Source organism: Nilaparvata lugens, chromosome 2 (genome assembly GCF_014356525.2).
Source record: "Nilaparvata lugens isolate BPH chromosome 2, ASM1435652v1, whole genome shotgun sequence".
Classification (NCBI taxonomy): domain Eukaryota; kingdom Metazoa; phylum Arthropoda; class Insecta; order Hemiptera; family Delphacidae; genus Nilaparvata; species Nilaparvata lugens.
Window position 1 is genome coordinate 41,129,405 of NC_052505.1, and position 25,173 is coordinate 41,154,577.

The following is a 25,173-nucleotide window of genomic DNA, read 5'->3' on the forward strand; positions in this document are numbered from 1 at the left end:
GAAATGAACTCACCCTGAAATACAACCAATCTATTACAACCTCTTCTCAAACATAAAATTGAAATTGCACTTCTAGAATGTAGAAGTAGAGCGTAGATACACACTTCCTTATTTTGTTTTATGGCCTATTGCGAAACGTCTTTTTCCAACTTACCAATTATATTCCTCTAGTTCTCACATTAATCACGGGTCACATGCTATGCTTGTTCCTTCTTTTGTTACAGCCTCATAGATACGAAAATTACACAACATGGCAAGAAAAATTTCCCATACCGTTGTTGTTCTAAATAGATAGATATAAATAGTTAATAAATGATTAACGAGGCTTTATCGAGCATTATATATGTTACATCTCATACTCATACTCAGAAGGCTATATTATGGTGGAATTACTGGATTTCTAAAAATACTGAAACATACTAATTCAGTAAATTAGTAACTATCTATATAGCGATGTTTTCAACAAAGCAACAATATATTGATTCTTCCCATTCAATTGACATTTAATCCTTAAACATTGAAGGCTTCAAGTATGGACAATGCATAGTTTTATGAAATTGATAACAGTAATACACAAGAGCTTCATGACTAGTTATTCAATAATTCCAAAATCATAGAAATAACATTATTATTATCATCATTAATATCATAGAAAAACAATGTTATTGAACCTGCCAATTTCAATAATCCTTTATGTAAGCTTCAAACTTTACTATTTTTGAAATATTACCAAAAACTCATATATGTATCACGAGTTAGTGTAATTAGATAGAAGAACTATTTCTGAATTGATTAAAAATTCTCAATCATGTTGAGAGGCTGTCCTACAGAGTGATTTTCTAGTCCTTGTATCCTATTTTTGGAAGTGAGTCTATTTATTTCTAATAACTTAAAGGAAAACTGTGTTTTGTCTCACGAAGTTGGCAGCCCTACTCGATCGGTATACAGACAGCAGTGCGATTTGGTCATCCTTGTGGTAACATTCTGAGTAGATTTTCGTCACCTAGTCTCATAAACAGAATGTCATTTAGCATAGAACGTGAATATTATGGTGAAAAGAGTCTAAGCATGTATCAAGACAATGGGTGGACACTTTGAGCATATTCTTCAATATTCCTTAGTAACTGAGGAATGAGTAATAAAGTAGGCCTATTATTCCTTTTGCATAGAACAACCAACCATACATTTCATCACAAATTAATTTCTGTTCCATAGGTTACATTAGTATTGGGTTACATGATTAGAAAATCATTCTGTAGAGAAGTTGAAAGTACGATAATATCACTACGTTAAGTTTTGAACTGATTGAATCACATCAAACTCTTAAACTTTAGAAACTAGCAACTTCATTACAGTCGTTCTATTCCCATTTCTCATTCTCTACGAAAATTTAGTGTTGATAGCTCGGTATCGGAAGTAAAATCGAAACGTAGCAATGGAGCTAGTTTGACAAACTTTTCACACATTTGTAGAAAAAAGAAAACATTGGAGATATACTTCGCCCACAACTAACCTGTTGGGTTTGATATTGAGCAATACTTGTATGTTTATGTGTAGCTCCACAAGTTACGAGAGAAACTTGCTCAGCCCATCGTTAACCCACGGAAAATGTATAGTATGCTGATCTGACATAAGACGTGGGGACACAGCCTATCAATTTCTCAGCAAGTATACCACTCTGGATAATTTGGAAGTAATATATTTAATGTGAGGCTCCCATGAAAGTTTGCTGTCAATAAAAACACCTAGAAATTTGACATTACCCAAACGGCCCTCCTTAAGTAAACTCTTCAAGCTAAAAATATTTTCTTGAGTTTTATCCTCATTGAGTGAAAAACCATTGGCTCTGAACCACTTTGAAGCTTCAGACAAACTGTTCTTAGCTTCAATCTGGAGGATTTCGAAATTTGAGTTTACATTAAAAAAAGTTGTATTATCCGCATAAATTATAGAATCAGCATTTCTTGTACAGAGTGGCAGATCATTAATCATCAATATGAACAATAATGGTCCCAAGACCGATCCCTGCGGCACCCCACTTTTTATCTCATTAACTTGAGATTTTTCCTTTCCTATGCAAACAATTTGTTTCCGGTCACTGAGGAAAGAGGCGAAAATGTTATTGAATTTGCTACCAACAATGCCATAATGAACCAGTTTCTCAGAAGCACATCGCAATCCACGCAATCAAATCCTTCACTGAGATCGCAAAATGTTTTAAATTAATAAATTATTCTATTGGTTGAATATTGTTCAACTAATAAGTCTCAATTATTAGCAAATTTTTTACAAACCAAACGTCTTACGATCACGAAAGGCAAATATTGCATCCATATTAGATCAGGAACTCCTCTGGCAATCGAGAACAGGATAATGTTTACAGATGTGGTCTAATGAGAAGATCCCTAGTTATTTGATGCGACGGCGGGCGAAAGTTTAAGTAAGACAACTGCTTATGCCTGCTGATTGCTGTATTCCTTATGATAAAACGGCATGCTAGGCTGGTTGACTCAAACAGCTGGATACAACTCAGCTGGTTAATCAAATGTTATAGCTATGCATAGTATCGTCTTGAAGTTGTGGAAGGGGCAAATCGGGCAAGGGATCAGCTTGTTAGATCGTGACTGTACTGCATCACTATACAACATACTGTAACATCTTCAGTCATTGTACAAAAAACTGTCAAATTATGAATGATTAAAATATTTTGGTGTAGCCTAATAAAACCTTTTTGTTGGTGAAGCATCAGGTAACAACAATATCATATCAATCATGTACAGAACTGTACTAGAATCTTAGAAAATCATTGTCAGTTGAAAACGTAGCCAATGAGATTTAAAGTCATCACAATAGTTTATTCTGTTAATTCAAGATCAAGCGATTATCGTATTACCCAGAATGCAATGTTTCTCAGAATAGGCAAAACTTGTCAGTAGTACCATAGAGAAACGATAGCATAAGTAGATATCCCATGGTATAGGGAGTTTATGTCGTAACTTTTACTGTTATCTCAAGCCGATAGTCCACGTAGTTCTTTCCCTTGAAGCTGTGTGACACTGGTAGTCTCTCATATTGTGCCGTTCATACACTCTCACCCCAACAAAATAGTAAAAATTGACAATAATCGACAGTAATCGGCTTGAGATAACAGTAAAAGTTGCGACATAATCGTCCTATACCATGGGATATCTACTTATGCTATTGTTTCTCTATGGTAGTACTTATCAGAGATTAAATTTATCACTAATTTGAAGTGTAAACATAACCTATTTTTCAACAATCTCCATGTAAATTTGGGAAAGGAACATTTTTGGGCTGAAGCCTGTTGTTCTTTTCCCAATCATTCATAATCATCTTCTTCTTCATTCATAATTGAGAATGATATTGTATGTATCAATGTATAAATTTGAAGTTCAGATCCAGGGCATTGGTATCAAGAATTAATATCTTGCCAAGTACCTAAAAGAGCCTTATTATTAGCTATTAACTAAGTCTCCTGTGTGTTGAGAAATCTGTGTGAAAGGTTGGAAATGCTTCGTTAGCAGGTCTTTAGTGTTTCCGCTTCACGTTGGAAAGATCAACACACGAGAGAATTACCCACATTATCTAGCCTTGTACACCTGACTGGTAATAGGACAGCAAGTACTTTTGTTCACAACAACCGTGCATTTTCATCGTTATCAATCGGTAGTCCTGGACTTTGTGACGTCATTCTAACGGAGCATATTCCCAACTTGTCGGTTTTTTCTATTAAATATGTATTATTTTATGTATGAAGAGGATTCTCCATCATATTCCACTTATTGATGTATTGATGTTTGTTATCTCATTCTCAAAATATTTGAATTCATGAAGGAATAATCTACTTTTGTAGTTACATGTCACAAGTCGCATTTTGCCACCTAACTATTCAAAGAAATATTATGTAATGAATATAAAATAATATTGCTTGATATTCAATCAGAGGGACATACCATGTACTTTGTCGTACTCCCCATAAATATTGTTGCATGAGATTCATCTACTTGGTCATATTTCAACTTCAAGTTTTATCATGTTCTCAATCTTGGTCGTTCCCAAATAATGGAAAATGCAAAAACCTTATATATATTACATATCACCTGCCACCATTTACAAAGCCCAAAGCCTTTGAATAGAACTCCGAATGAAGCGGAGTTTGGAGTGTGCAGCAAAGGGCATGCTCACATCACACAGGGGGCAACAACCTTGATTACAAGGTGCTCTTTAGTCAAGGTGAATGAATCGCGTTATAGGCCTATTTACACACCTAAACAAACTCGTAATTCTAACCTAAATCAAGCTCAGAAGACTGAATTACTCTATCTCTTGTACAAAAGACATTTGGAAACCTACCCATTCCATCTCTACGATAGATGCGAAGAATTTGAGGGGAACACTGATCCTAAATCACTCTCCTTCAGGTTCAAAGCTCCAGTATCTATTACTTACTCTGTTACGGTACAAATTTGTGTCAATTTATCGAATAACAATGCTCCAATCAAGTGTTTGATTGGAGTTTTGTTTGAAGTGAGGATTATGGGTCAAAAACAATCATCGTAGTTTTCAAATTGTATTTCCTCATTCATTTGAATTCAAGTCCAGACTCCAGTAAGGTTGAGTGGGTTGAAATTGTTCTCAAACTATTTTGGAAAAGAAAATTCTTTTCATGTTCATGCTATTGACATTTTTCAATTGCAAATAGTAGGGAAGACAGTTTCATTAACGTTTCAACCCGTTGAACATCACTTACACACACACACACACACACACATACACAAATGATAAACAATGAACTCATCACATAGATCAAAGGCGGTGGTATCCAGTAGGATGGAGTAATTCGGAATAGTAATGAATAATGAGACATGAGAGAGTTTTGATGACATTTACTATGGTACTCACTCAACATAAATAAATTTTGTTTGTAGAGTGATGTAGAGATATTGATGTTGGGGAACTTTTCCATAATTGAAGAACATTTTAGATAAAGTGGATTTTTGACATTTCAAGTCTCTTCAGTTATAATTCAAAATATATAAACAATATTCAAGTTATATCATGTTCGATAATTATATATATATATATAATATATATATATATATATATATATATATATATATATATATATATATATATATTGTGATGAATCTTTCAAATAGATCTCATGAGAAGAGAGAAAATTGTGATTACCTTTTAAAATGAAAGAATTTGCTAAAGGAATAGTTAGCGACCGAGCGATAAAGCTTACTTATCAGTAACTGTATATTAGATAAGAGTACCGTTCTATACTGAATATTTTCTAGAAAATTATTCAATAAAATTATAATTATTTTGCAAATAAAGCACGAATTATTTACGAATTGCTCATTGAATTTGAGGTTACACTTTGTTTACTATCGATCAGATGTTTTTTAAAACAGTTCGAACGCAGCTGACTGATTCAAAGTATTGTCAAATGTCATGCCGTTTTTGCAAGGTAAAATATCATTCCTAAAAATATAAAACTATCAATAAAGGACCAAGAATTTCAAACAAAAAAAATAAAATGTATGTATTATCGTTGAAATTATTTATTATTTAAGAAATTATATTATATGTCAGGTCTTATTGTAACTAAATAGGTCATAGCATGAAATTATATTATTGATAAAACGGCAGAAATTAATTATAACAGTCTCAAACCTAATAAAATTGTATAAGAATATTAATTTATTAATGATTTAATTCACTGAACCACATGGTAATTAAATCTCTTTGGCAAGCCTAAGCCAATCATAGTGCATAGAAATAGCACCAAGAAGGTGATCGTTTGAAAGCAACACATGTTAATCTATTATCAGACAACAACCCTGCCTTATCATTTACGCTAGCACATGTACATTGTATGAGAGGAACTATGTCTAGAAGATTAAGCAGTTTTAAGAATTACATAAATTAAATTATTATTGTAATTAAAGGAATTATATTCTACTGCTTGCCACTGACGTCATGTCTACGTCACAAGCGTTCTACCAATGGCAAATTTTTATGCAAATTATTACATCGAGATTCTCAGAAGAAAGGTCTAGCCAAGAAGCTTAGAGAAAAAAGACAGCACTTCCCTTTTGAAATCCTCACCGTTCAGATCTCTTTTTATAGTTACCAAGACCTATTTGTAAAATTTTCGTTCGATTTTAAATGTTCTATTTGTGAGCCGATATTTTAGGCCAATCTATTTGTTATTTGTAAATTTATGTTTTCATCAATCGATAAATTTAAAAGTTTAAAGTAAATTATCCCTAATTAATTCGGTGAAGGAGATATTTAAATTAAAATTCCACACGTGCTGAAACCGAAGCCTGGATTGCTGCCGATCAAACGATTTTTGATCTAAAGAAGAAAACCACGACCGCCAAGGAAATTCACGTGAGTTATAAGTTTTAAAAGGGGCCCCAATCTACGCTTCGAAAAATATTTCAGTGCAGAAACATAAATTTTTTCTTTGTTAAATTATTGGCCACGCCGACAAGCGCTTTTAGTTATTAAGAGCCTAAAATTTATTCAATATTTAATTTATACGAACTTGTAGTTGATTGGCTGTCCTCCGCTGCCAGAACCACGACCCCGAGCATTTTAAAAAATATTTTATAATTCATTTTTTCACTATTTTTTCAAAACTGTTCAATTTATCAATCGTAAAATTCTGTTGAATCACGCATGGTATCATGCAAGCACAAGAAAATTTTTAACTATTCTGTTAATGCTAAATTATTATCAACCTTGAATCAAATTCTGAACCTGCACTGTATGATACATATTTTATTATAATATATTTCAGTTTTGTTAATTCGCTTTCTGAGTTCGATTATTTCTTGAGCCTGTCATTAGTGTTTCCGCTTCACGTTGGAAAGATCAACACACGAGAGAATTACCCACATTATCTAGCCTTGTACACCTGACTGGTAATAGGACAGCAAGTACTTTTGTTCACAACAACCGTGCATTTTCATCGTTATCAATCGGTAGTCCTGGACTTTGTGACGTCATTCTAACGGAGCATATTCCCAACTTGTCGGTTTTCTCTATTAAATATGTATTATTTTATGTATGAAGAGGATTCTCCATCATATTCCACTTATTGCTGTATTGATGTTTGTTATCTCATTCTCAAAATATTTGAATTCATGAAGGAATAATCTACTTTTGTAGTTACATGTCACAAGTCGCATTTTGCCACCTAATTATTCAAAGAAATATTATGTAATGAATATAAAATAATATTGCTTGATATTCAATCAGAGGGACATACCATGTACTTTGTCGTACTCCCCATAAATATTGTTGCATGAGATTCATCTACTTGGTCATATTTAAACTTCAAGTTCTATCATGTTCTCAATCTTGGTCGTTCCCAAATAATGGAAAATGCAAAAACCTTATATATATTACATATCACCTGCCACCATTTACAAAGCCCAAAGCCTTTGAATAGAACTCCGAATGAAGCGGAGTTTGAAGTGTGCAGCAAAGGGCATGCTCACATCACACAGGGGCAACAACCTTGATTACAAGGTGCTCTTTAGTCAACGTGAATGAATCGCGTTATAGGCCTATTTACACACCTAAACAAACTCGTAATTCTAACCTAAATCAAGCTCAGAAGACTGAATTACTCTATCTCTTGTACAAAAGACATTTGAAACCTACCCATTCCATCTCTACGATAGATGCGAAGAATTTGAGGGAACACTGATCCTAAATCACTCTCCTTCAGGTTCAAAGCTCCAAGTATCTATTACTTACTCTGTTACGGTACACATTTGTGTCAATTTATCGAATAACAATGCTCCAATCAAGTGTTTGATTGGAGTTTTGTTTGAAGTGAGGATTATGGGTCAAAACCAATCATCGTAGTTTTCAAATTGTATTTCCTCATTCATTTGAATTCAAGTCCAGACTCCAGTAAGGTTGAGTGGGTTGAAATTGTTCTCAAACTATTTTGGAAAAGAAAATTCTTTTCATGTTCATGTTATTGACATTTTTCAATTGCAAATAGTGGGGAAGACAGTTTCATTAACGTTTCAACCCGTTGAACATCACTTACACACACACACACACACACACACACACACACACACACACACACACACATACACAAATGATAAACAATGAACTCATCACATAGATGAAAGGCGGTGGTATCCAGTAGGATGGAGTAATTCGGAATAGTAATGAATAATGAGACATGAGAGAGTTTTGATGACATTTACTATGGTACTCACTCAACATAAATCAATTTTGTTTGTAGAGTGATGTAGAGATATTGATGTTGGGGAACTTTTCCATAATTGAAGAACATTTTAAATAAAGTGGATTTTTGACAACATTTCAAGTCTCTTCAGTTATAATTCAAAATATATAAACAATATTCAAGTTATATCATGTTCGATAATTATATATATATATATATATATATATTATATATATATATATATATATATATATAATATATATATATATATATATATATATATATATCATAGATATTGTTGAAATCTCAGGTAGTGCTATTCAAGTATGAATTCTAGAGAATCCTTCAAGATCACATGGATGGAATTCGCCCACATGGCATGTTAAAGGAGGATACTTTTCTCTTCTTGCTTATACTTTCCAGCAAGCCTTGACTAGGACGTACATAGGGAAGAGTGCAAATTTTATGAGTATCTGAAGGTCTGAAGCTTCACTTTAGGAGAGGCATTTTTTCAATAAACAGTGGAGTGAAGGGAAGGGATAAACAAGCTACGTATATTAAACCCCCAATTTTAAAAAGCTTTGGAAAAAATGACAGTTCCAGTTTTCACAATCGAAACCCTTGATGAACATCCCATTTTCATTCCGTTTTTTCGGCAATTATTGTGTATTTTATCTCACTCCACTAGAGCGGAAAATTCAAGGGGTAAGCACCAATTTACATTAATAGTCAACTATCAGACAGAAGAATCGATAACAGAAAAACACGAGAAGAAGCCAAGAAAAACTGAGCGTACAGTTTCAAAATAGGAGAGATCGACTGAAGTAATACGTATCGAAATTGGCACACAAAATAAATGCACCAGCGTCCAAAGGGAAAAACATTGAGTAACAGTTAACTGTACTTCAAAGTCCAAATAAAAACTTTGAGTGAAGACTTGAGATGGAGAATGAACATCGACTGGAGAACGCTTACAGATGAATGCTTTGTTCTCGAAAACAAAAATTGTCCAGACTAGATATAAAAATAAACTAGACTTGAAAAAAATTGAAATTAGGTCAAGTCCATAGAGAATAACATGAAAGTATGTCAGGTGTGACGGTTTTAGTGTATGTATCTTATAAGGAAGCCATACCCTAGAACAAACAAGCTATACTATTATTCCATCAGAATTTAGAGTTTTTAAAATAATTATTTGTTGAAGAGGGAAACAGTTCATGAAAAAATAAAAGTTTGGTTGTTATTCATTGAAGTTTTTTTCAGTTTATCTATAGATAATTTGATTGTTGTGAGACCACGAACTCGCCAAATAAAACGTTAATCATGTTATACAAATTATGACTGAAATCTTCTTGTCCAGGCAATACAGCCACCCCTCGTTCCCTTTGCTGCATTACCTTTTGAGCACAGAGCATACCTGAATTAAATAACAGAAAATCCATAATTTATTGCAAAAGCTACTTATTTGCTCCAAAAAGAGGAATACTCCTCATTAACTGCAACTTCAAAGCCGTCAAGCACATCTTTTGCATCATGAAGAAGATGAAACTATAATTTATTATAAAAGTAGAAATATAAAGTTCTCATAAAAACAATTATTACTGTATTACATTATTTAGAGATATGATGAATTTTTTATCCCTCATTGAAGTTGTAGATTTTTACATACATGTACTTTGCCAATGTTTTCTAATGAAAAATGACAAACCGTAACATTGCTGATTGAATTTGTTTGCAGGACGAATGGGAGAAAGAGCTAGAGCGGCTAACGAGTAGGTTTGAACGCGAATTGCAGACGAAAAGAAAAAGACCAGAAGACACGAAAGTGCTCACCATGCGACTGCAGCAGGAGAGGATCGACCTGGAGAAGAACATGACCATGCGACGAGACAAGAAGAAAGATTCCCTTATTAAAAAATTACTAGAACACGAAAGGTGAGTAGTTCAATATTCAATAGCCTATACTATCGATAGGCCAGGCCTTAGTAGCTTAAACTAGCTACATATCCCAGATAATTGAAGAGGAGTTTCTGTTAGTCTATGGCAGTAGTTTCTGGTCTAGTGTGAATAAAACTATTTCATGAATGAAGCTGATTCATTTATGAATCCCTATCCAGTGATGGGTTAAATAGGAGACTGTACTGTGGTATGTAGTTACGTAGTTAGTATAGGACAACTAGTATCCCATTATTAATCGAAGCCATTCAAATAGAAAGCGATAAACATTGCTTGGTGACTATATTAAATTTCTGTAAAAGTTTCTGCATGTTCTTGAAGTTATTGTAGTTTTCCATGATGATAATAAGAATTCTCAATTTTGTTATAGTTGTTTTATTGATAATTTTGTAAAAAAGTTATTGAGATCATTGTTGACCTCTGGCAACGTTTTGCTGGTGATTCCCATGTTAGTATATCGATTGTACTAATGTGATGAGGTGAGATATGGATAGGTTGTTTTTCATTGGAAGGTGATATAATATATATTTAACATTGTTTTCAATTTGGGAGAGTTAAGCACTGAAAATCACATTTTATGCAGAATTTAAACTTGAAATTATTCACTTTCATCGCATTGAATTATTGAATATTATGAAGAGAATTCTAATCAAATGAATGTATAAGGTAATTATATTGAAAATACCAAATTGATACTAGCAGAGCATTTTTATTGATAATTTTATACGGAATTGGTGAGATTTCTACTGTTGTAGCCAAAACATTTCTGATAAGCACAAGATATACAGAAGTTTACTATAGCTCAAATGTGTTTGAAATTCTTGAAGGGGTGAGGTGGGGGCCAAAATCAAATCTTGGTGGGAGGGGTCCCAAAAAAGGATCAGCAGTGTTCAGAATGACATGAAGACATTTTTTGCGTAGAAAAAATTGAACGAAAGGGTGGATAAATATGAAATTAGCCCATAGATTGCTGGAAGTATTTTTGTATGAAAGCGGGCAGTAAGCTTGGGCAAATTGATTGATTGTATGATTGTGCTTAGCAGTGGATATTGAATAATGACGTGAGTGAACAGAAAATGACTCACTGACCTGTCCACCCACGACACCCCTCACCTTTTGCCAACTCCGTCAGGCTCTGGTGACCCCCTTTAGTCGGCATCATGACGTCATGCTTAGAAATCAAGTTCAAGGGCAGATTATCAAAGGAGGAGAACAATGCAGTCTCTTGGAAACTTGACTGGATGATATCAAGCTCAACCTTATGAATTTAAAGCTCAAGAGAGCCAGAAGCACTTTTACTAGTACATATTATGGAGTAATGCACCAGTCTACACGCATGAAAATATTAGAAGATACACAATAAGAATATAGAAATCACAAGTTGACTAAAATTAATTTAATTATACTTAATTAATTTTAAGTATCCATTTTTTGAAAATATATTACACTTTTTATTTATTTGGGATAGCATAAACAGCAAAGAGGATATTGGATAAATTTTTGTGTTATTTAGAAATGTTTGATTTCTGATGGAAATCTAACCATGGAACATTAACGGATTCTCATTATTTATTATAAAAAACATTGATAATAATATAATAACATGAATGATTCACAAATGTTTAACTGATCAGGAAAGTGAACGCCAAGTACAATACAACACATCTAATTTATTAAAACAAAATATTTTCCATTTGAACAATATCATCTTGAATTTCAAGTCGATTTGAAAAAATAATTATTCTTTTGGAATTCCTTTATTTTTTCAACTACACACAACAGAATTACAATGATTATAGGAGCTAGCTATAGTTATCCAGTGACAATTTTTTTAGAGGTGAAATTTAGGCTAAAAATCGTTATTCGTATTTCATGTCGATGTGATATTGATGATACGACAGCAATAATTATTCATAAACTCCAAACCCATAGCGTGCATAAAAAATACGATTTTACCCGTAGTTTCTAGCAGTTGCGGTCGCGGTTTTAGAACTAATCACAGTTTGCGTAAAGTTGGCAAGGATGAGCTGTTAACAAATTTCTGTCTTTGAACACACACTCAACGCGGTTATGCAATGCTGAATAGCCTAATGTTGTGGTTGGCTGGTCTGCGGTAGGCCGCAGTGAATTTCAACATATTTGTACATTTCTAGAAAACAAGTTCACTGAAGAATGAGAGAATGTTGCTCTTTGTTGGAAAACTCTTTCTTGAAATGGTAGTCTGAAAAAGAATAAACAATGTGAAGACCCGAAGCGATTCCTCCTATTCTACGGTTTTTAGCGAATTGTGCGGGCGGAGCCCGCCTCCCAACCGGATCGCGAAGCGCGGAGGCTGCTAACCCACTCAACTGCTGATGCAGGGGGGGGGGGGCGAAGCGCGAGTACAATCAATAGTTGAAAGAATCCCATGCGAGGAGGAAAAATGTTTTTTTTCTGAAAAACTAGATTTATTTACTGTGTTTCATTTTCTTATTAATTTAATTTTTTTACCTATAGGGAATATTCGGAAACTATATATAATTTGCCTAAACTGACTTAAAGAGAACATTGTATGTAACATTGTTCAAAAAAGTTTCTTAGACTTCGAAATCTACAGTTGATTCCAATAGTGTATAATCTACATGCTAAGTAAAGGACTGATTCTGAATAATATTGACAACACAAAATTAGTAAGTTGTAGCCCGACCAAGCACCGTTACCACAAAATAACAAACTAAATCAAACATTTAATATTTTAATGTAAATAATACATAAGTTTACCTCAGTTTATTATTATCTTTTTGTTCGTATACAAATTATAAGTGTGTTTCTGGTTTATTTTTTTATGCTGGGACTCCCATATAGGCCTTAGCATCGGGAGTACCTAATTATTTCCTTTCTGATGTTTGTATGTGTAGAAGTGATATTTTGTTTTTTTCATTTTTCACGACATTAACTATGTACAGACTTTTGTATCACTTAACAATTCAGACAGTGTAATTAATATTATTTTATATAATTTTGTTTTTTGGTCTTTTGCACACATCTTAATGGAAATAAAAATTATTATTATTAGGAATAGCCTTACTTGAAGTCTAAAATAGAGCCTTATAAGAGTCTGAATTCACGCAGAGAGAGGAAAATATGAAAATAAGTTCACTTGAGTGCTAATTGATATGTGCAAAATGCTTCTAAACTGACTAGTGTATTACTGTATTTTGATTTTGGCAGTTAATATACAAATGGAAAGTGAATAGAACAGCCTACTAACACATTTGAGAATTGCATTGGTATATTGGTATGATTGACTTCAATATATTGTTTTAATTATTTTAATAAATTTCACATTTTTTTTTAAAACAAACTTTTATCGAATCTGAACTGATGAGGCAAAGTAGAAAGAGGCAAAGTGAGGGCAGAAGAAAGAGTACCGTAACCTTGAGTCAAAGAAACCACTTTCACTCGATTTTTCAAATAAAATTTCTTCTAGTTTGAAAATCTTCAAGATATGTTTTCGATCTATGTTCAGTACAAATTTAGCATATGTAAATTATTAACACATTTTTTTAAATATACATCTTAGTGCAGAATCATATTAATACAATAGTGCAGAATCATATATCACGGTACGGTATGTTACACCTTCATCGTTTTTTATGGCGCATTCCGCACTATCAAAGATTTAATGTCTGAAAATGGCATGAGTGCTGAAACTGGTCGTGTTTATGTAAAAAGTATAAAATGGTACTAGTAATTTCTAGAATAATTAAACAATTCAAGTAGTCCGATAAAGATACTTTATTGTAAAGTCTTTCTTGAACACTGTATTATTATAATTTATTATTATATCCACATGGAAATTCACGTTTATTGATGACGATTGGTTGTTCCAGGGCTGCAACAGCGGCACTAGTGGAGAAGCAGAGCCGAGAGATGTTGGAGTTGATCAACGAGAAGCGCAGTGAATACATGCAGGCGGAGAGCCTCTACCTGGACGACGGCGATGCACTACAGGAGGCTCTCACCCCCTACCCCAGCCAGGCACCCCTGCCGGCCCCTCCCGCCCTCTCCAAGTTCCAGATCTATAACGACCCTGTCGAGTTTGCGCATGTCGACCAGATTGCCATCTCGGTAGGCATAGTCATTATAATCTTTATATTGTACAAAGTATTAAGTCGAGACAAAAATAAGGGATAAAGAATAGCACAATGATATTATTTATGAGCTAGACAGTGAGTAGGCCTAGTCTAGAGCTTAGGGACTAGGATAGCAGGAAACTACAGATAGCACTACTTCAAAGTTAATCTTTTTGTCAATTTTTACCATCTATTAACTTTCTATTAAGAAATTTAATACAACTTTACATTGCTCTAGTTGATTATAGTTAATTTAGTTTAAGCATGTGGTTGAAAAGTGTGACTGCCTACAGTGGTTCATATCCGGCCAGATAGCCGAGTTGACTAGTGTTACACCCTTCAGTCTGCTAGTGCTACCTGGTCGCGGGTTCGAATCCCGCCGAATCCCATCGAATAGGCATGAACGTTTCATCATCTCATAATTCCCTCTCGCACTTCCCATTACTCACGCACAAGCAAAAAGCTCATGTGGGCATCCGTAATATCCTTAAACAATGCTCCAGCAGCTTTTTCTAGAGTCCCCCCAAAATTTCCCAGTTATGAACAACAGGCGTAGTTTTTACCGTGGGCAGAGGATACTCATCCCCTCAATATTTGGGAAAATGGTTTCATACCTCCCCCAAAATATAAGTTTGACTGCCTACTAAAGTAAAGATCATGATAACCTGAAAAAATGTAAATCAAGTTTTAATGTTAACTAGCAGGTAACCCGTGCTCCGCAAGGATCCAATTAAAACTTGACAAACTGAATACTCGACCTACTGAAATCTTGAAGAATTTTAAATAGGCCTATAACCATCCTTACGCAAAATTCAAGTTAATAAGTTTAGTAGTTCAGACGTGATGCTACCTCATTTATGAATTTTCTATCCCGTACATGTATAAGCCAATTCTTCCCTCTATCATAGATGATGGATGATTAAATTAGTATATTTCAATGTGAATAACATTTGAACGGTTCGAGATATCGATTTGCGGCTTTCACAATCCATTTTTCTTGAATTTCTGTATCGAATCCATATCCATTTTCTCTTGAAGTTCTGTATCGAATCCATGCATCATATGACCTTCCAATAAAAAAATGTGGTTAGATATAAAATGGCGATTCCAAGATGGCGGAACAAAATTTTGATGCGACAGAAAAGTAGTTATTTCTATTCGAATAGGATCCCCAATCAGATGACCTATCGTCAAATTTCCCTTTTCAGCTTTTTCCATACTTTTCACCAACTCTGTAGATATGGAAAAAGAGGATATTATATAGATAGAAGAATAATGAAAATATAAAAAATAAAATCGTTGAATACACTATTTTATTTATGACCACTCTCAAGCAAAGTTAGCAAAGTATAACAAACTGGAAGCATGACAAGTTGAAAACTTGACAAACTGAAAACTTGACGTAATGAAATTTTGAAGAATTAAAAATAGGCCTATAAGCATCCTCGGTAAATTAAAAATCTATGCAAATTTTCAAGTTAATTAGTCCAGTAGTTTAAACGTGTTGATGCATCGTCATTCGTGAATTTCCTATCCCGTACTTGTAATAAGCCAGCTCTTTCCTTTTTTATAATATAGATAAGGCCTGTGATGGTAAAGTTTGTTCAAAAATTGCTTTAGAGCTAAAATTATAGGTAGCATCCTATCTAATAAATAATGAGTAGGTCAATTCAGGGCTAATACAAAATGATAATTTTTTGAAACAATTCAGTGACTAATATAGAATTCTATTCCATTCCATATTATTTGTTATCTAAAAACTCATAGGCCTATGTAATTTCCATGATAATAGAAATAATAAGTGGCCTACTGAACACAAAATAAACTTGGTAGGAATGTTAGTTTTAAGTGGGAATTGTGTAAAATCACACCAAATTGAAGGTTTATTTTCAAAATTCTCTGATCCTTGCCAGAAATTTTTCTGGGTACGCCACTGACTGGCTTAGATATAAAAAACAAAGAGAATCCACATCATTATGCATACAGATTAAAAAAACATAAAAAATGAAAACAATTTGTCTTTGCGAATCTGTATTACTCTAGATTTGAAAAAAGTTGTTAACAGCTAAAAAAAACTTAATGGATGTGGGGATTAGCGAACCCTCATTAGAATTTTGGACAATGATGCTCCTTAAGTGCACCCGTTTTTCAACTCGCTAGGAAATAATATTGTACGGTAACTTTTATAATGGACTAGCATTATTATGGGGTTAGGTAACCCGTGCATTGCACTGGGAGAAATTCTGTATTGTAAAGTACAATCTCCTTTATGTCCAGGAAACAAAAAAAAACGATCAATTAATTACTTTGTCAAAATTGCATGGATAACCTTCTTCATCAAAGTTGAAAATTCTCAGCAAAAAAAAGAGTTTGATTAGCCTCTTGAGCCTCCAACCTTTGATTCGTGAACCAGGTGTGCTACCAACTACTCGAAGGAATCACTCTGTTTGTGGTTGGGCTTTTATCGTTTCGTAAGCTTTGAATCAAAAATGAATAAATTTGTTTCAAGTATTAAAACTGAATGATTAATAAGAGTAAAATTTGGCTATGATTATCCTACGTAAATTATTTAGAATCTTAATGTGAAATTGCAAGTTCATCAGTTGTTCGACATTAGTTCATAAGTGATGATGCGTTAATCGTGTATTTCCTATTCCGTACAATTCCTTTGTTTATTAATAAGAAGAATATAACAGTATTATACACAAATATTCATAAATGTTCATCTTGGATGCTTGGTTGGCTATAAGACAGTTAACTGTATAATTTCTAATAATGTTATCGACCAAGATGATTCCTACTATTAGGAGATTCACTCCATACGGTAGGCCTACTACACAACATTCATTATGAGTAAGATCAATGTTTCTCATTCAATCAATGCTGACAGTTTGAAGTGAGTCTCTTAAACTAGGATTATTATCATCTAGTAGACGTCATATTGAATTTGTCATATTCTATTCCAACTTATTTTACGCTTTATACTAGTCATTCTTGATTCCAAATAAGCCTACCCTATACTAGAAATAGATATAAAATTCGAAATCCAGAGAGAAGGTAGCCGTGAAAAGCGGGAACCACCTGTTTTATGATTATGATCAGGTACACTATGATTAAAAAGTTTCAAATGGCAAAAAAATACAGAACAAGATAAAGTGGCATGGTACTAAAGTTTTATGTTGCAGGTTGTAGAAAAAAATACAGGTGAAATAAATAGCAGGTAATGTTGAAAATAACTTACCGTATTTGGAATATTATTCTAATTATAATCAATATTTATTATAATTGAATTTTATCATACTATTATTCTACTTGCTGAGAGAAAACTTCAATGACGAATAAATTATTATATAATATTTTTATTTTGAGGTGGCGCAAGAAGACCAGAAGACGTTCACAGATCTGGTGCGGCAGCTGGTGGGCAGATGTGGCTCTGATATCGAAAAGGCCAGGTAATCATTCACTTCACAAAATACAGACAAAGTTTGCTGTATTTCTATACCTACTATCCTATTGACAGTAGCCTATTATTTAGGCACCCTTATCATGAGTGGTATGATAAACGAGGTCCAGGCTTCAGTTCAGAATCAATCTTCAAATTCATAAAGAAATTGTGGAATTTTCTTCGAAATTATATTCATGAAAATTGTATGAAAGTATAATATTCTTCTATATCATTCATGATATCAGCATTAATTTGTTGTAAATAATATTTTTTTGACTTAGAATATTGTAAGAGATTGACAATCAGTGTGACTTACAGGTTCAGACTGGTAGAATATTTCAACTTTTTTAAAACTATGTAACAGTCTCTCATGAATTCAACCATAAGAAGTAGTATAATAACTATATTTATTGGATGATTATGATAATTTTATAAATTGTAATTTGTTTTTCAGAACGATATTTCGTTGGATAACAGTGAAAAACTTGAATACAATGACATTTGATGAAGATCTCCGAGGTGATACACCCATGGGTCTTCTAAGAGGAATCAAGCATGGCACTGAAAGTTATCACGTTCTATTCAAAAGACTTTGCAGGTGAGTAGCTGGAATGTTCTCTTAACATTGATTAAAATTTATGTGAATCCTCATTTTCAAACCTCAAAAATAGCTGACATGCATTTAATGTATGGAATGGGACACTACTGTAATAGTACTGAAGCAAGACGTTTGTATCAAGAGAACTTTCCTACCGAGTATGGTCCAGTTCAAGGTTTTTTGCCACTATCAATCAACGTCTGTCTGAAACAGATTCTTTGAATACCAAGAGCACATTTATGCAGGCAGACCCCGATCTACTATGACTGTTGAGTTAGAAGAACAAGTTCTTACTGAAATTTGATGAACATCCAGAGAAGAGCACAGAGAATTGTCAGTGCAGTTAATGTCAATCAATCTATTAATTGGAGCTATAAAATAGCACAATTACATCCATACCCCGCCAGAAAGTCATACTCTATTGCAACGAGACTGTATTCCCTTGCTGGTATTTGCCGATGTTTTAGTAAACTATTCCCCTTCTTTGATAGCCAAAGAGCCATTTATGCAGGCGACCCCGATCTACTATGACTGTTGAGTTAAAGAACAAGTTCTTAATGAAATTTATGAACATCAGAGACGAGCACAAGAGCTTGTCAGTGCAGTTTAATGTCAATCAATCTATTATTGGAGGATAATAAAATCCAACAATTACATCCATACCACCTCCAGAAGTTCTACTCTATTGCAACGAGACTGTATTCCCTGTGCTGGTATTTGCCGATGTTTTTAGTAAAACCTATTTACCCAAACTTTTTAATAACCATTTTATTTACCGACGAGGCACACTCTCCAAGAACAGCTATCGTTAACGTCCACAACCAACATATTTGGGCAGCTGAGAATCTTCATTCCATCAATCCTAATCTTCCACAACATCAGTTTTCAGTATACATTCGGGCAGGAATCATAGGAGATCATCTACTTCTGTTCGAGCTTCCTCCCAGGCTTAATGGCATAATCTACTAGTCTTTTGGTATAAGTTTAATGTCATTTAGATATGCTACTTTCATAAAAAAAACCCTTTTCATAAAAACCGAATATTCTATTTGCAATCAGCTACAATAACTTATGAGTTATTAGTTCTCTCCTCATAAAACAGCAAATTTTTGTTGTGTAATGTACTACATAAGAATACATTTTATTCAACTTCTATTTGAATTTAGTTTACACAGCTTACATAATTCTTTTCAGAATTAAATTCTCTACAATTTTTATTGCGAAAAATTATTTGTTTACTGGTCATTAAAGAAAGTTATTGGGCATCAAACGTAGAAGTCTGTGTTTTTCTACTTAGATTTTTTGCATATTTCAACTTTTTTCTCAAAAACTACTCACACTACAGCTTCCAGACTAGTTTTATTCAATTTTTCAGATATTTTTCCATATGAATCCAGCATAAGTTCTTCCAAAACTAGTCCCCAAACAATTCAGCATCGGTGTATTTCACCAGAGGAACTGAATTCCGGGCGAAATCTTTCACCCTGTATAGCTCGCTAATGAAGCGTTTATGGATATATGTTTATATGAACATTTTTTCTTATTTTTACCTCTACTATCACGTATTAAAATATTTTACCATAATTATGAATCACCCTGTAGATAGATAGAAGAATAATGAAAATATAAAAACTAAAATCGTTGAATACACTATTTTATCTATGACCACTCTCAAGCAAAGTTAGCAAAGTATAACAAACTGGAAGCATGAAAGTTGAAAACTTGACAAACTGAAAACTTGACGAAATGAAATCTTGAAGAATTATAAATAGGCCTATAAGCATCCTCGGTGAATTAAAAATCTATGTGCAAATTTTCAAGTTAATTAGTCCAGTAGTTTAAACGTGTTGATGCATCGTCATTCGTGAATTTCCTATCCCGTACGTGTAATAAGCCAGCTCTTTCCTTTTTTTGTAATATAGATAAGGCCTGTGATGGTAAAGTTTGTTCAAAAATTGCTTTAGAGCTAAAAATTATAGGTAGCATCCTATCTAATAAATAATGAGTAGTTCAATTCAGGGCTAATACAAAATGATAATTTTTTGAAACAATTGAGTGACTAATATAGAATTCTATTCCATTCCATATTATTTGTTATCTAAAAACTCAAAGGCCTATGTAATTTCTATGATAATCGAAATAATAAGTGGCCTACTGAACACAAAACAAACTTTGGTAGGAATGTTAGTTTTAAGTGGGAATTGTGTAAAATCACACCAAATTGAAGGTTTATTTTCAAAATTCTCTGATCCTTGCCAGAAATTTTTCTGGGTACGCCACTGACTGGCTTAGATATAAAAAACAAAGAGAATCCACATCATTATGCATACAGATTAAAAAAACATAAAAAATGAAAACAATTTGTCTTTGCGAATCTGTATTACTCTAGATTTGAAAAAAGTTGTTAACAGCTAAAAAAAACTTAATGGATGTGGTGATTAGCGAACCCTCATTAGAATTTTGGACAATGATGCTCCTTAAGTGCACCCGTTTTTCAACTCGCTAGGAAATAATATTGTACGGTAACTTTTATAATGGACTAGCATTATTATGGGGTTAGGTAACCCGTGCATTGCACTGGGAGAAATTCTGTATTGTAAAGTACAATCTCCTTTATGTCCAGGAAACAAAAAAAAAACGATCAATTAATTACTTTGTCAAAATTGCATGGATAACCTTCTTCATCAAAGTTGAAAATTCTCAGCAAAAAAAAGAGTTTGATTAGCCTCTTGAGCCTCCAACCTTTGATTCGTGAACCAGGTGTGCTACCAACTACTCGAAGGAATCACTCTGTTTGTGGTTGGGCTTTTATCGTTTCGTAAGCTTTGAATCAAAAAATGAATAAATTTGTTTCAAGTATTAAAACTGAATGATTAATAAGAGTAAAAATTTGGCTATGATTATCCTACGTAAATTATTTAGAATCTTAATGTGAAATTGCAAGTTCATCAGTTGTTCGACATTAGTTCATAAGTGATGATGCGTTAATCGTGTATTTCCTATTCCGTACAATTCCTTTGTTTATTAATAAGAAGAATATAACAGTATTATACACAAATATTCATAAATGTTCATCTTGGATGCTTGGTTGGCTATAAGACAGTTAACTGTATAATTTCTAATAATGTTATCGACCAAGATGATTCCTACTATTAGGAGATTCACTCCATACGGTAGGCCTACTACACAACATTCATTATGAGTAAGATCAATGTTTCTCATTCAATCAATGCTGACAGTTTGAAGTGAATCTCTTAAACTAGGATTATTATCATCTAGTAGACGTCATATTGAATTTGTCATATTCCATTCCAACTTATTTTACGCTTTATACTAGTCATTCTTGATTCCAAATAAGCCTACCCTATACTAGAAATAGATATAAAATTCGAAATCCAGAAGAGAAGGTAGCCGTGAAAAGCGGGAACCACCTGTTTTATGATTATGATCAGGTACACTATGATTAAAAAGTTTCAAATGGCAAAAAAATACAGAACAAGATAAAGTGGCATGGTACTAAAATTTTATGTTGCAGGTTGTAGAAAAAAATACAGGTGAAATAAATAGTAGGTAATGTTGAAAATAACTTACCGTATTTGGAATATTATTCTAATTATAATCAATATTTATTATAATTGAATTTTATCATACTATTATTCTACTTGCTGAGAGAAAACTTCAATGACGAATAAATTATTATATAATATTTTTATTTTGAGGTGGCGCAAGAAGACCAGAAGACGTTCACAGATCTGGTGCGGCAGCTGGTGGGCAGATGTGGCTCTGATATCGAAAAGGCCAGGTAATCATTCACTTCACAAAATACAGACAAAGTTTGCTGTATTTCTATACCTACTATCCTATTGACAGTAGCCTATTATTTAGGCACCCTTATCATGAGTGGTATGATAAACGAGGTCCAGGCTTCAGTTCAGAATCAATCTTCAAATTCATAAAGAAATTGTGGAATTTTCTTCGAAATTATATTCATGAAAATTGTATGAAAGTATAATATTCTTCTATATCATTCATGATATCAGCATTAATTTGTTGTAAATAATATTTTTTTGACTTATTAGAATATTGTAAGAGATTGACAATCAGTGTGACTTACAGGTTCAGACTGGTAGAATATTTCAACTTTTTTAAAACTATGTAACAGTCTCTCATGAATTCAACCATAAGAAGTAGTATAATAACTATATTTATTGGATGATTATGATAATTTTATAAATTGTAATTTGTTTTTCAGAACGATATTTCGTTGGATAACAGTGAAAAACTTGAATACAATGACATTTGATGAAGATCTCCGAGGTGATACACCCATGGGTCTTCTAAGAGGAATCAAGCATGGCACTGAAAGTTATCACGTTCTATTCAAAAGACTTTGCAGGTGAGTAGCTGGAATGTTCTCTTAACATTGATTAAAATTTATGTGAATCCTCAATTTTCAAACCTCAAAAATAGTTAATTCAAGTTAATTTTTATTTTTTTGTCTAAAAACTTTTGCTAATTACTGTATTACTATTTATAAAATTCTTTGCTGAATGTGAATTGTTTTTTTCGAATTCTAGTATCATTGTGGGTTTTATATACTAATATACTAATGTCCTATCTATTCACACAATTCCTTAACTGTCCAGTCAATTAATGACTTAGTATATTTTAATATCCTTATATCTTAATCTACGTATTATTTTGAATAGAAACCCCGTTCTTTGACAATTCAGTAACCATTCTTTCAATACAATAATAATGCTTCTTTATTTTTCCATATTAATATTTATATTTTTAAATAGTTGAAAAAATCTTGCTGTTTGCATTATCATAATTAAGTAACTTGTATTAAGGCTGGAGTAGTTCATGAAGTGTGGAAACATGTGAGTAAATAAATAATATAATTTATTTTCAAGTTTTTATCCTTCTTGAACTGTTGATCAACAATCTAACGTGTAGTAGTATCAACTTCAAGTTTATACAACAGTACTTACATGTTCTCTTCAAAAATTACTGATTTCGTTCCAGGCTTCCAGCCATTGAACTCTTCAACGTACTGGAAAGTATGTTCATACACATTCACTAACTTTATACTGAATTGGTAAGGGTGGTTGAGGCTATATGATATTCTATAACTTTATCTATAACTCCATCCAACCCCTCCATTTTATAGCAGAGAAATCTCATAACATATATTTTTTATTGAAAGTAGAACAAACTGTGCCTTGAAACGCGATCTTCATTTTAAAACATAATTCTAGAATACATAACCTCATTTCGGACTGTTTAATGTTACCTGCATTTGGGAGAGAAATAGTACAAGGTATTCTTAGTTTTTCTCTCCCGATCTGTGCTTCATTGTAAAAAAATAAAACAATTAAGTCACCTACTTGGGACTGACTAAATTTAGGAATAGAAGAAGTTTTGAGCTAGAGCCTGTTTTTTCATTCCGTCATGGTAAATGTTATTCAATAAATAAATTCTTCAATTTTCCTCACCATTAAGAGCTGCTTGTTAATGATCACTTTTCAATACTTATTGCAATTTTATGCGATACTTATTTCATTAGTAATTTCAATTAATTACAATACTTAGATAGCAGTATACTATAGTTTATTCTTATGATTGAAAACTATTAGCTTCTACTTACATTTGTGGAGCACTTTCGGATGCTCCGAATAGCTAATAGCTTCAAGTCATAAAATTAGACTGCTATGTCGTAATTCGATCGAGTATTTGAAAGTGAAATAAATAAAGTATTATTGTGAGAGTGTAAATGTAATAATTCTACATAGAAATGTAGCTTGTCTCATTAACTGAATAAACAAGGTGATGATGTGAGCTGATGATTATTTCAGTTACGCTGGCCTGCACTGTGTGGTGATCAAGGGCTACTCCAAGTCGGCTGGCTACCAGCCGGGGGTGCGCTTCGAAGACAATCGGTTCCGCAACTCGTGGAATGCCGTCTACGTGGCGGGCGCCTGGCGATTCGTGCAGTGCAACTGGGGTGCGCGCCATCTCGTCAACGCCAAGGAAGTACCCAAAGTCGGCAGCAAAGCTGGCAAATCCGACAGTTTGAGGTGAGTCATGATCAATCTAGATTGAACTTTAGATACACTACGGGTGAGTGAATAATGTTATCAATATTTATTCTTTAGGTGCGCACCACGAGCACACGAATTTCACTTTTCATCAGCTGATGCTATGATTATCCTATACTATTAAACGAGCACCTTTTGTCTATATGTTTAGATGTTTAGATGTTTGTATTTCACCGGATCTCGAAAACGGCTCTAACGATTCTCACGAAATTCAGAACATTGTAGGTTTAAAATATAAAGATTTGATTGCACTAGGTCTCATCCCTGAGAAAACTTGCTGAAGGACATTAAAAGGATAATTATTATTCATCCTTGGAAGAACATCTGATAATAATCATTTCGTCGTCTGTTGGTGATGGAAGTAAGTTAGCGAGTTCATGTGTGTGGGACTGTGTCAAAATTATGACTCAGCTTTTGAACTTTTGTAATCATTCAATCAGTATTATCAAAAACATTTCTTTCAACAGAATGAATTCTAAATATCTATCTGCAGTGACTTTTTCTCGGTAAAAGTCAAAATATAAAATTTCTTAGAAACGTAATTTATGATATAGTCACGATTATTTCAAGCTCGAATGATAATTTGTTGAGGAGTTATGGCTTTTTAAAACTATGTCACTAACCGCTGAGCCAAAAGTAACTATTATTAAAACTAAACTATAAAAAGTATTTTTCATGACTAATTCACTTTCAACCCATCATGTTCT

The 25,173-nt window shown here is 33.2% G+C and overlaps 2 protein-coding genes across 5 annotated transcripts in view; one reads left to right on the top strand and one right to left on the bottom strand.

Annotated features, from left to right (window-relative positions):
• The window catches only part of LOC111050323 (hillarin), a 132,964-nt gene that overhangs the window by 87,090 nt on the left and 20,701 nt on the right, over nt 1–25,173 (top strand). Inside the window, exons 3-7 of the mRNA XM_022336624.2 lie at nt 9,990–10,186; nt 14,080–14,317; nt 17,692–17,774; nt 18,222–18,365; nt 24,224–24,445. Of these exons, the coding sequence (XP_022192316.1) occupies nt 9,990–10,186; nt 14,080–14,317; nt 17,692–17,774; nt 18,222–18,365; nt 24,224–24,445 (884 nt within the window). The remainder of the gene's footprint in view (nt 1–9,989; nt 10,187–14,079; nt 14,318–17,691; nt 17,775–18,221; nt 18,366–24,223; nt 24,446–25,173) is intronic.
• The window catches only part of LOC111049946 (dystrophin), a 322,297-nt gene that overhangs the window by 52,361 nt on the left and 244,763 nt on the right, over nt 1–25,173 (bottom strand). The gene's annotated exons all lie outside the window — the stretch shown is intronic.